The sequence below is a fragment of the Chiloscyllium punctatum genome, chromosome 8, assembly GCF_047496795.1.
Source record: "Chiloscyllium punctatum isolate Juve2018m chromosome 8, sChiPun1.3, whole genome shotgun sequence".
In the NCBI taxonomy this organism is placed as follows: Eukaryota; Metazoa; Chordata; class Chondrichthyes; order Orectolobiformes; family Hemiscylliidae; genus Chiloscyllium; species Chiloscyllium punctatum.
In genome coordinates, this window is record NC_092746.1 from 53,699,707 (window position 1) to 53,713,676 (window position 13,970).

General features: G+C 38.3%; 1 protein-coding gene across 2 annotated transcripts in view; it reads right to left on the reverse strand.

Moving 5' to 3' along the window:
* The window catches only part of LOC140480568 (band 4.1-like protein 4B), a 380,420-nt gene that overhangs the window by 155,913 nt on the left and 210,537 nt on the right, over positions 1–13,970 (reverse strand). For both annotated transcript variants that reach the window (XM_072575571.1, XM_072575572.1), the window contains exons 13-15: positions 13,885–13,915; positions 7,360–7,393; positions 109–167 (exon numbers count right to left, since the gene is read on the reverse strand). In XM_072575571.1, coding sequence (XP_072431672.1) covers positions 109–167; positions 7,360–7,393; positions 13,885–13,915 — 124 coding nt within the window. The remainder of the gene's footprint in view (positions 1–108; positions 168–7,359; positions 7,394–13,884; positions 13,916–13,970) is intronic.

A 13,970-nucleotide genomic window follows, 5' to 3' on the forward strand; every position in this document is an offset into this window, starting at 1 on the left:
GCACACCTAAGCAGCTGATTCAACTGTTGATCTGGGAATGTAAACTATTAATACATTTAAAATGCAATAAATATACTATGTAATCTTTAAGATACAGAACCATCTTACCTAACATTACTGGAATGCCAGTGTTGTTGTACAGGGGGTATGTTGCACATATATGGAGTCTAAAAATCAATTAAAAAAAAAACTCATGTTTCCATTCTACCAACATTAAATTGTATAGTAGCCATTCACAGTATTGATATGTCCTGACTATAATAATACTGGACAAGCCAGATATCAGTTAGGATTGCACATGATAGACCAAAATCTTGGAAATAGAAGGATGCATGGAAGAGTCAAGGGCAAAAAAAAGTTAAGATTTCAGGGTTGAATTGAAATACAAAAAAATCTTACTTTACAATCTTGAACAAAACAAACACAGTTGATAATAATTAAACAGGCATACTTGATAGGCAAGGTAATTCTAACACATATGCACAATTTCTATAACTTAGATTTTAACATTCAGGATCAGCATGAGGTATATATCAGTTAACAGACAAACTCCAGTCAAACAGCCCACAGACTACATTTTTAAATGGTCAATGGGATAGATCTGTCTTAAGTGCAAATGTTAGTAACACTGTAAATTTCTAAATCTCATGAAAACACTGTCCATTTGTGAAGGATACCAAGTGTTCACTTTCAACGATCCAGGCTTGGAATGCCCACAAAGCCTCTATGGCTCAGGATGCCTCAAAAACCGTTCATTTCTTGATAGTTCAATCTCCTCCTTAGATCGTGTTACCCGAACTTCTGAAACTGCTCCCAATTGCCCAAGTACTGCCATTACGTCAGCTTTTATCAAGCAGTGAGCTGCATCAAGCTACCACAAAATTTCTCTAAGCTCCCATCTTTCTGAGCTGCATCCAACAAATATTGCCTGTGGGCTACCTTTGTCCCACTCTTAGCTGTACCGAATTACCAATTGCTTGCAGGTCTTCTATTTAGCTCCAAATTCTTTCTGCAGCACAAAGCCACCAAATCCCTGGGCCTTCTCTCTAAGCCTTAACTGTCTGGAATCTACCACAAGCAGCACTTACAATGTCTAACTGTTTCTTCAGTTTCACACTTTGCCAGCTTCAAACTGCAATTCACTTCTTCAAGGAAGAACACGCACCCAGGTAAATTGAAGCCACAGAACCGTTTTAGGCATGACCCATCTCTCCATGGCAATATCGTTGCTCTGAACCATCCTTGACCTGCTTTTTAGGTTTAGGATCCCTCATTTACAATTTATTCTTTGAACTGATAAAGTAAATGTGCTGTACACCATTTAAGAGTTCATCATTTGCTTTCAATTAAGTTATTTTTAAGTCTCAAAACAAATGATGTTTCTCTATCATTATTGCAAGAAATCATAGCTCCAGCTCAGCAAGTTCACCTGCTGTTTCTGATCAGACACTTTCACCTGTTAATTGCTGTATATAAGTGCAGAAGTTTTGAAAGGGTTAAAGTGGAAGAGTGCATTAAGCAATCGGGCTCAGATGGTAGAGCAGTTTTGGATTTCAAAGGACCAAGACTGAACATCAAGCTCTCCCTCAGTCTCAGTAACAACATCCATCACCCCCAACATAATCTATACATAGTACCTACAAAGAACAAACTACATCTTGTTTAAGAGACAAACCTATTCTGATGGGGATTCATCTTACAATCTAGTGGCAAATGGTGAAGACTCCATTTAGCTGCCTCTCAATATCAGCAGCAATGAAGGTCTGAGGATTTTATCAGTCACAACTTTGAGGTGGCTGTTGGTGCAGAAGACAGTAGCTGCAAGAGCCGAACAGTTGAGAATCCCACACAAGATAGCCTTGTGGCAGGATTCTACAAGCCTATCCATTGTAAATGATAAAAAAAATTCAGATTAGGTAAAGTACATGTAGCAGCAAAAAATGAGCGAGGAACTCTATAGAGCTGAGGTGCCTGCCATACCAGGGCAGTTACAGATTGCACCTGTCACTGATGAATTACAGAAGCAGTCCCTCATCAATACTCAGCCTGAATATGAATGGACATCAAAGGATTCTTGTATAAAGTTCAAACCTTCTGTGAGTAAGAGAATACATCTTAAAAACAGATGGAAAGATAGAAATAAACATAACAGCCAGCTCAAATCGAACACTGCCGCCACAAGTGGGCACCAGAAGTCACAGATACAGCTAGAGAAATCAGAGCTAATTTAAAGTGAGGTTGTAGACCCAGGAACTTTGCAAACTGTTGCAAATTGATGGCACAGAAAGAGGCCACTTAAGCTACTGCCACTGCAAAACCAGAAATAAAGCAATAAAAGAACAAATTAGAAGATGACGCAGACAAAAATCAAACTGATGGAACAAATTAAGAGATAATGGAGGCTACAAAAAAGGTGGGAGATCAATTCAAAAATGATAGTGGGAAGTATTTTGTTCAACAGTGTAAAGCAAGACTCATCACGAAATAAATATAGCAAATTTGAGGTTAGTTTTAGGACTGCACACAACAGGAATCATCCAGGGAAATCCATTAAAGGACTAGAATTCACCTTATAGAGTTTAGAATTGCAGGATACATTTTGTAAAGTTGTTAAGGAGACTGAAGTAATTTATTAAAGCCGCAGGCAACACGATTCATTTACTAAAGCTATTAAGGAAACTGGAATTGTTTGTTAAAGCCATGATCAGCAGCATTCATCAAGAAAAGTCACAGAACAGGTTGGGAATTATCAGAAATCAAAAGAGAAAGTACTGAAACATAGTAAAGTATGAGATAACAGGTTTGAAACACAAAATTCTGAGGTGACTCAACAGGGTGAATGTAAAAAAAGATGTGCTCACAAATAGAAGAATCTAGAATTAGGAAAAAATTCTCAAAGGTGGTGAGTCTTTGGAATTCCTAAAAAGGTGGTGGAAGCAGCGTCCTTGAATATTTTTAAGGCTAAGGTAGAAAGATTCTTATGAAGCACGTGGATGAAAGATTAACGGGGTAGTTGGAAATATAGATTTGAGGTTACAGTCAGATCAACCATGATCTTACTGAATGGCAGAGCAGGGTTGAGGGGCTTGCTCCTGGTATACATGCTCATATATAAATGTTTGTACAAAAGAGCAAGATTTAACAAATCCATAGATAATTTCATTAATTATCTCTACAGATTAAATGCAAATGATAATATGGAGATCTAAAATTAGAATTCATAACATACAAATTTGACATTGGAATTGCTGATGAGTCCTTATCAGATTTATTACAGACAAAAGAAGATTAGAATTGGAAACCATTCAGTTGATAAAGTGAAACAGCTGCCTGGAACCAATACACATTAATTCTAAAGAGGAGAAGGTCAATTTTATTACAGGAGATCCACAGAATCCACTTAGTTTGTCAGGTACAAAAACCTTAAGCAACAAGTGGGAAACCAGTAAAGTGCAAGAGACAGGCATCAGACACGAAACATCAGTGGCAATGCTAAGGAGCAAAGCACAAGCTGTGTCCAGCTAATTAAAAGGAACACTTGGACTGCCTCCCTTTTACTTTTACACATGGCCATTTGTTTGAAGCTGCTCTATATGCAGTAGGTGTAATACTGATGTAGTATGGTGCCAAGTACCCTCTTGACTGCTCAGTTCTCCAAACCATTAACAAGTTGCCTGCTCTCCCTACACACTAATAAACAAGGAAAACCACAGAGGTTAGCACTCTCTAAGTTGGCGGAAGTGAGTGAGTGCTAAGTAATGAAGCTAAAAACTTTGAAATGCAGTCTGCACAGACAAATGAGGTGTGTGTCTCCTTACTCGTTAAATGATGTGACAGAAACATACAACTTGTCCCTGAGCATCAAAGTTCAGTTCTGAATGGGGTGGAGTTGGTAATTTACCAAGTTACTTGGATGAAGAGTGGAGCAGGATGGTTTCCACAGACCATGCAGGGACGTTACGAATAAGGCAGAGTAGGATGAAGGTCCGAAGAAGCAAACAGTAAGGTGCGTTACCAGGTACAACTACCTTGACTTATGTCAGGAATTTGTGCCATACAGCTTCTCAGAAATGAGAGAAAAGAATTGGAAACTGGATAAAAATAATCCAAGGTGGGCTATTAATGAGATGCAAGAGTTCTAAAATTTTTAATTCATGGTTTAAACCTCAAGGGGAAATCTGGACATATTTCCTCAACAGAGATTCTGACTTTTTCATTTTCGTAGTATTTCAACATTTCTCGCCATTCCACACATCACTCAAGGAAATGGAGAATTCCACCCACAATCACAGAACAGTGAAACAATAAACAGCCACTCAGAGGTTAATGAAGTACAACAGTCTACATTAGAAAGAAGAGTCAACGGTAGTCCTGGAGGAGAAAGATGATCCAGATCTAGCTTTTTGACAAGAAAATATTTTTGAATGCACATCTCATTAATTTTAAATTTGGTACACTATTATCAGGTATTGTATATAGTTGAAACACTTTATACAACCTACAGCAGTGCGACTACATGGACACAGAGCCTGCAGAGAAATATAAACAGGTTAAATGAATGTGCAAAAACTTAGCAGATGGAATATATTATGGGAAATATGTGGTTATTGACAAGAAAAATAAAGGAACGAATTACTTAAATGAAGAAAAATTGCAGAAAGCAACTGCACAGACTAATATGGAAATCCTCACACATTAATCACAAAAGGTTAAGGTAGAGGTTCAGCACATATTAGGGAAGGCAAATGAAATTGCTTTTATTACCGTTGACTCAAAGGGAATGGAGTATTGAAGTAGGGAGGTCTTAAACCTATACAAGATCAGACCACCTTTGTGATAGCATGAATAATTTTGGGTGCCTTATCTAAGGAATGATATACTCACATTGGACACAGTCCAGAGAAGGTTCATTAGGTCGATTCTGATATGGAGGGACTGTTTTATGAGAAGAGGTTGAGAAGGTTGGACATTGTCACTTTTTCTTCTGAGGACCAATCTTGTTGATACATACAAGATTCTTAGCAGAATTGACACAGTTAATGCAGAAAGGTTTTTTCCCTTTATGGAAAACTCTAGGACCAATGGAGAAAATCTCAGAATAAGAGGCTGCACACATAGAATAGAGATGAAGAAGAATTTGTTCTTTCAGAGGGTAGTATATCTGTAGAATTCTTTCCCATAAAGGGCAGTTGAGCATATCAAAGGATGACATTTTTCTTCATTAATGGAATCAAGGAGGAGAAAGGTGGGAAGGTGCAGTTGAGAATGACCAGATCATCAGTGAATGGCAAAACATACTCAATGAGCTGAGTGGTCTCTGCCTGCTCCTGTGGCTTATAGTCCATGAAGGAATAGCACATAAGATTAAAAGTATGATCAAGCAACTGTTCAACAGAAATGGTGTCAGATATTAAAGACCTTGCACATATTTCACCATCAAGAATCATCACCCTTGAGCACGAATGTGGGTTTTGACCTTGTTTTGAATTTTCAGCAAATGGCACAGAAGGTACCAAACTAGTTAATATCAATAAACTACCTTTCAAATAAGTTAGTGATGAAACAACTAGTTAAGAAAGCACAAGTCAGAGAATAAGGTTCAGAAGCTTTGGTTACTAGTCAAGGGACAATGGTAGAAGATTCCATAGGGCTACATAGACTCAGGTGGAACCCAAACAGAAGACAGAATCCATTAGCAGTAGCTATCTTGACATAATAAACTTATTTCACATAATGTCAGCAGGATGGAAATTGATTCTACAGAGCTGGCAGAAATGTTTCCCTATCCAATTATCACTGATGACAATTCAGATTGCAACAATTAGCAAAGTTTGCACAGAAATGCAAATGGTGAGACAGCAAATGAGCAGTATACATCAGCTGAACTCACTGCTGAATCCTCAACTGATGTAATTCAGACAGCAATATAATTTCGTAAACAGACAATAATAGGAGACTTGAGTTTGATATCAGATCATGAGAAGATACATTCAAGCAAGACACTTAATCTCTACATCTTCTCAGGAAGCTGTATCAGTATCAATGAGTGAAATCATGCCAAATAAGAAACAATTGTCAAGTGGTGTAATTGAGAATGAACACATTGGCTTTACAAGCAATTTAATCATCGTAGGTAAAGGAAAACATCCAACCTAATGAAAAAGTTGAAATAAAGAAACTACACGCTTCATGAGAAATTTGAGAATAAAAACCTGCTCTCACGGATTGAGGACATGGTACAAACAACTCCATGGTTGATGCCACTGTAATGAAATGAACAATGTCCACAGCTTTGCACCACATTCGAGAAGGAAGGGTCTGGCTCAGAAAATCCAGGATACTGTAACTGTCTGTTTTGGAGATACAGGGTCACGCCAAAAATAAAATAATAATACCTGATCTAGAAATCCAAGATATTGCAATAAATAAAACATATGTTCTAAATGGACAAGAGTTGTCTGTAGAAGAAGCTCATGAATTTAAAAAGTCTTGCAGATATTAAAGTGCATCAATTGCTTGTTTCAGCAGAAAGACAATTTCAGTGAAACAAATCCAAGAGATATGGCTCTCTAGTTTTAATAGGACTCATAGACCTTACACTGTCAAGAACAGAATTAAAGTAAAGAGTATTCAACTCAGAGACCTATTAATAGAAAGTAGAACATTATAACTCAGTACAGTACAGGCCCATCTTCTAAATATGAAAATAGTGAAAACTTTAGACACCTGATTTGAAAGGCCAGAGACTTAAGTGAAGATGAATAGTGGTAAACGTAATTACATACACAAAAGTGTAATGTTAATAGTGCAAGAAATGCTCGAGGGGAAATGGTATAAAATGGTGCGATGATCTGAAAGGATTGATGTATTAAGCACTACTCAATATAATTTCACAGACTTTGCTGGGGGAACAGTTTTAAATCTTGAAGGAGTAAGACCTAGCATCAGATCTAGTCTCAGTAACAATGCCTATAATATCAATGTAATTTGTACCTGGTTGCTTTCGGGAAATAAACTGCCTCTTTCTTAAGGCATAAGCCCCTTCCTCTTAGATAGTCAAGTAGCTTTCCTCTTCCACAATAGACCAAGCAAGCTATTTAGATCCTTACCGAGAAAGAGGATGGTGACAGCAAATCTATCAGATAGATTTTAAGGTGAGATGCAGTGCAGATTCATCTAACAACATTAATCTTTTAAAGTAAGATGACCCACAACCTTTTACATATAATAGACTTCCCAGTGCTTCAATTGTATTTATCATTTTCTTTACAATAAAACTTTAATTCCTAAAACTAACTAGTTTATACTAAAACAAATAAACTAGTTATTTGCAACATGTATAGTTAATCATATTTTTACCTGGTATCCACAAATTCCTGCATTGTTCTGTGAACTGATGAAAAAGAAAATAGGTTAAATAAATAAAAGCATGAAAGCAAAATTAATTCTAATAATTTGAAATAAAAATGGAAAGCACAAGAAATAGACAACCAATCTTCACTGGAAATATATTGCTGTTCCTTCACTGTCACTGGGTCAAAATCCCAGAATTCTTTCCCTTGGGACACTGTGGGTCAACCTACTCCTGGACTGCAGTGGCTCAAGAACGCAGCTCACTACTACTTCTCACGTGCAGTAAATGCTGGCCGCCCATGCCACCCATGCCCCACAAGTGAATAAAACAAACAAGTGTATTGTAGAACTATCAGAATTAATTTCCACAAAATAATTTTCCTGATGCTTTTAAACCACAGTATCACTTCCAGTGGGTGCTGTAAAATAAACCATTAGAAATAGAAGGAATAGATCACATGGCTCTTGGAGTCTGCTCTGCCAGTTAGTTCTACTGGAACTCCACTTTTTGTCCACTCCCAATATCCCTTGGTTGTCAAGCAAACAATACTCCATCTTGCCCAGTATTGAACATATTAATTAAAGGATCAACAACATTCATGGGAGAGAATTCCAAATATTCATAACATTCAATGAAGGCATTTATTCTCAACTTACCTGATGACCTATAAGATGCAGGTGCAGAACTAAGTCCATCCAAACTGCTCCACCATATTATGGCTAATATGTTTCTCAAACCTATTCTCCTGCCTCCTCCCCATAAACCTTGTTACCTTAACGAATCAAGAACCTACTTATTTCCATGTTAAAGACACTCAATAGTCTCTATAGCAATGAATCCACAAATTCACTACTTTCTGGCTGAAAACATTCCTCCTCGTCTCAGATTGAAAGGGCCATCCCTTCACTCTGAGACCGTGCCCTTGGATCCTAATTTTTCCTACTAGTGGAAACATCTGCTCCATGTACACTGTATCCAGGCCTCTCAGTATTCTGCAAGTTTCAATGGGATTCCACCCATCATCATACTTCTAAACCCAGAGTCCTCAACTGGTCCTGATATGACAAACCCTTCATTCCTGGAACTCTGAAGTTGTGCTTCGTGTCTTTGCTGTCAAGCCCTTTCAGAATCTTGGATGTTCAAATGTGATAACCTCAGACTCAAATTCCACACAGTATTGGCAAAATTTATTCAGCCCCTCATCATACGACAACTTTCTCAAATCAGGAATCAACATGAAGAACCCTCGTTGTACTTCTCCATAAATGGAAACCAAAACTATGTAGAGAGCTTGAGGTGAGGTCTCACCAAAGCCCAATTCATAAGAAATTGAACAAGTCTATATGTAAACAAGGACAGACAACATAGAAAAAGACCAAGTAAGATAGAAACATTGATGGCAGGGGGAGTTACGGAGCCAAAGTCTAAAAAGGCGATTAGACAGTGGCTTGAAAGCAGGCAGAGTATCAGGCTGGATATAGTCTTACATAATGATGTTCTTTTGAACTAGTCTTTCAAAGTTTCCCTCATGCAGACTGTGGTTTGCTACCCCTCTAACACGCAGGAACCACAACTTCTTACAAAGTTTGATTGACCCCATGAAAATCATAGAGTACACAATGTCTATCTCCATAATGGAGCCGGCCAGATCAGGAGTTGTGGTGAAGGCCTGAAATCTGATCAGCCTGCACGCTGAAAAGATCCTCTTAAGAATCAAGGGCCCAGAATTGCAGTCAGAAATCTTGAAATTGGTGCTTATCTGCCATTTTTAAAGGACTCCCAAGCTATCCTGACTCAATATAAACCCAGGCTGACAATGAAAAGAAACTCTACTAAAAATGTATTAAAATGTTTGTTTGCAATGCGCAGTGTCTGTAATAAAATTGGGGTGATGGATGCAATCATTAAACACAAGGAACTAGATATAATACGGATTACTGAGATATGGCTACAGAAAGAAAGAAAGCTGAGGTTTAAATATTTCACAGTATACTTAGAAAAGTTGAAGGAAAGCAAAGATGGAGTAGCTATACTTACTTGTGATAACATAATTTCAGTAGAAAAAATTAAATGCAGCTATCAGTTGGATAAAAACAGAATCTACATTTATAGAGAAAGTAGACAACAAAGGATCAGTCAGACTAATAGATATGATCTACAGAGAATTTTACAGTGAAAGGGAGGCAGAGAAGGAAACATACAAGTAAATTAGAGAATTTGTCATTATTCTGTATGATATTTTTATTCTTGGGGAACTTACCTAACTTGATATTAATTGGCAGAAGATGGGAAAGGGGATAAGGGAATGGAGTTGCTATATGCACAAATCTCCATTCTAACCCAACAACGAAATATTTGCCTTTGAATTTATCAATGAAAACCAGATCAAAAGCAGATTGAGGCAATTGTGATCATGGTATAAATTTGTACAATTAAGAGCCAGTTAAGAGTTTGCAGGAATGCTGAGTTTGGTAGGGCCGTGAGTAGAACTTAAAGATTTTTAATGTGTAACAAAATATGCAAAACAAATATGTAGGACAATTATACGACACGACCAGCTATCCTTAGTAGCCACACACCCAGATGACAAGCAACATGAGTTTGACTGGGACAACACTACTATTATAGGACAAGCCAAACAGAGAACAGCCAGGGAATTCCTAGAGGCATGGCACTCATCCACAGATTCAATCAATAAGCACATCGACCTGGACCCAATATACCGGCCACTGCAGCAGACAGCTGGAACTGACAACCGGAAGTGGCAGACACAAATCACTATAAATGCCGGAGGAAACATCACAGGAGGCTCCCAAGCACTGAGGATGTCACCTAGACAGGGGACGAAACGTCTGCAACACAAATTCCCAGCTCGGCGAACAGAACCATAACAACAAGCACCCCAGCTGCAAATCTTCTCACAAACTTTGAGGACAATTATATAAACATTGAAATAATGTCGAACAGCTTCCAGGAGAATACATTCCACTGAAACAAAAGAACAAACTGTGACTTCATGGATGCACGAAGGGATAACTAAAGGTCTGGAATGAGGTATACCTTAACTATATAGGCAGCACAGGAGCATACAATAAGAGAAAATGCCAAAAGATTAGAAGAGAAGTAAAATAAAATCAGGAAGACGAAGAAGGACAATGATATTACATCATCGTATAATAGGAAACAAAAGAGTAAAATATTTTGCAGGCACATCAATGAAATGATGGCTGTGATGACAGTAGGAGCATTAACAGATGGACAGGATAACGATTGGCAAGGATAGAGAAGCATGTAGAAATATTAAACAATTATTTTGCTCTGGTATTTATCGGGAGATAGAACAAATAAACATTTAATGAGCAATGAAATAAGTGCAAGAGAGAGGGGATGCAATGAACTAACGACAGAAATTCAGTGAGATTAGGAACTTATCCTGTATGGACTGCATCCACGAATTTTACATGGGAAAGAGAGAACAGAAGTATTACCATTCATATTTATTAATTAGAAAATGTTAGAAAAAACAAAAGGACTTGCAAGTAGCTAATATAATTCTGATATTTGAGAAAAGGGCAAAACATGTCCAAAGAATTATGTAAATACTTTGGTGGAAGGAAAATAATGGAAGCTGTACTACATAAGGAATAGAAGAACATCTAGAGATAAGAAAAGAACAATCAATAACCAGCATTAAAGGGAAAATTTTGCTCAAGCAAGCTTACCAATTGTCTACGCTGTTACTCTGTCAAACAATGTTAATGCAGTAGATGTAATTTATTTGGATATTCAAACAGCCCTCGATAATGTGCCATTTAAGAAAATAATGAATAACAAAAAGAGAAATTGCTGAAAAAACTCAGCAGATCTGGTGGTGTCTGTGGAAAGAAAACCAACTTAATGATTGAAGTCCGTATCTTCGATATAAGACTATGAATTCACTACCATAGGTACTAGATGATAATACTGATGTGTTTAAGCAGAAGCTAGACAAGCATTTCAGGAAGAAAGTAACAAGAGATTGCAATGGCATATTTAAATGAAGAAAGATAGGAGTGGGGTTGAGTGAAACATAATGACAGGCATTGCCTAATTGGAATTAATGGTTTGAATATCCTTCAAAATTCTGTGTAACTGTCTTAAGTCTTTTTTTTATTCTTGCATTCTAAATCCCTTATAACGAAGGTCAACATGTCATTAGCCTTAACTACTGATTGTACCTACATGTTTACTTTCTGCGTTTCTTTTATGAGAACACCCAAATCTCTTTGAACAAAAACATTTAAAACTTTCAAGCCTATAAAAAAAATAAACTATACTTCTATTCTTCTCAGCTAAGTGAATAGCCGGATTGTCCTAAACATTATACTCCATCTGTCTCCTGTTTTCCACTAACCTAAGCTGCTGGATCACTTTGCAAACTCTTTTTACACTCCTCCCAACTTACTGTCTCACCTAACTTTGTATTGATGTGGTGGGGCCAGTGTTGGACAGGGATGGGCAAAGTCAGAAGTCACACGACACCAGGTTATAGTCCAACAGGTTTATAGAGTCATAGAGATGTACAGCATGGAAACAGACCCTTCGGTCCAACCCATCCAAGCCGATCAGATATCCCAACCAATCTAGTCCCCCCTACCAGCACCCAGTCCACATCCCTCCAAACGCTGAATAGGAAGGGTTTGGAGGGATGTGGGCAGGGTGCTGGCAGGTGGGACTAGATTGGTTGGGATATCTGGTCGGCATGGACGCGTTGGACCGAAGGGTCTATTTCGATGCTATTCATCTCTCTGACTCTATATACCCATCCAAATGCCTTTCAAATGTTGCAATTGTACCAGCCTTCACCACTTCCTCTGGCAGCTCATGCCATACACGTACCACCCTCTGCATGAAAAGGTTGTCCCATAGGTCTCTTTTATATCTTTCCCGCTCATCCTAACCTCTGCCCTCTAGTTCTGAACTCCCCAACTCCAAGGAAAAGACTTTGTCTATTTATCCTATCCATGCCCCTCATGATTTGGTAAACCTCTAAAAGGTCACCCCTCAGCCTCCGATGATCCAGGGAAAACAGCCCCAGCCTGTTCAGCCTCTCCCCATAGCTCAAATCCTCCAACCCTGGCAACATCCTTGTAAATCTGTTCTGAATCCTTTCAAGTTTCACAACATCTTTCCGATAGGAAGGAGACCACAATTGCATGCAATATTCCAAATGTGGCCTAACCAATGTCTTGCACAGCTGCAACATGACCTCCCAACTCCTGTACTCAATACGCTGACCAATAAAAGAAAGCATATTAAACGCCTTCTTCACTATCCTATCTACCTGTGACTCCACTTTCAAGGAGCTATGAACCTACACTCCAAGGTCTCTTTGTTCAGCAACATTCACTAGGACCTTACCATTAAGTGTATAGGTCCTGCTAAGATTTGCTTTCCCAAAATGCAGCACCTCACATTTATCCAAAGTAAACTCCATCTGCCAATTGTCGGCCCATTGGCCCATCTGATCAAGATCCTGTTGTCATCTGAGGTAACCTTCTTCGCTGTCCACTACACCTCCAATTTTGCTGTCATCTGCAAACTTACTAACTGTACCTCTTATGTTTGTATCCAAATCATTTATGTAAATGACAAAAAATAGAGGACCCAGCACCGACCCTTGTGGCACTTCATTGGTCACAGGCATCCTGCCTGACAAACAGCACTCCACCACTATCCTCTGTCTTCGACCTTTGAGCTAATTCTGTATCCAAATGGCTAGTTCTCCCTTGATTCCGTGAGATTTAACCTTGCTAACCAGTCTCCCACGGGGAACCTTGTTGAATGCCTTACTGAAGTCCATATAGATCACATCTACCGCTCTGCCCTCATCAATCCTCTTTGTTACTTCTTCTAAAAACTCAATCAAGTTTGTGAGACATGATTTCCCACGCACAAAGCCATGTTGATTATCCCTAATCAGTCCTTGCCTTTGCAAATACATGTACATCCTGTCCCTCAGGATTCCCTCCAACAACTTGCCCACCACCGAGGTCAAGCTCACTGGTCTATAGTTCCCTGGCTTGCCCTTACCACCCTTCTTAGAGTGGCACCACATTAGCCAACCTCCAGACTTCTGGCACCTCACCTGTGACTATCAATGATATCTTAGCAAGAGACCCAGCAATCAAGTTTATTTGAAATCACAAGCTTTCGGAGCGCTGCTCCTTCGTCAGGTGACTTCTGACTTTAACTTGTATTGGCAGCAATAATCTAACTATATAAATACACCAGGAATTCTTTGCAAGTTATGTGCTAATTCTACTTAATTCCACATAGAGTTATGTCTTAAAATGTTTTCAGATGCATGCAATAATTGATCATTTCAATTTAATTTTTGTTTGCTTTTTATCTCTCAAAATGCATAAATAATTTAAAACTTCTGCAAACTATAAATAGTTACTGCAAAATGATACTAATCTGTCAAAAGTTAATAGCATTTGGCAAACATTCATGCAACTTAACCATAAAGAAGAAAAAGTAATTCAAACCTGGGGTGTCCATATTTCATGGCACTTGGACCTGTAAAGATAAACAAATTATTGCACTTAACAGGCTTCTCTTCTTTCTCAAGATG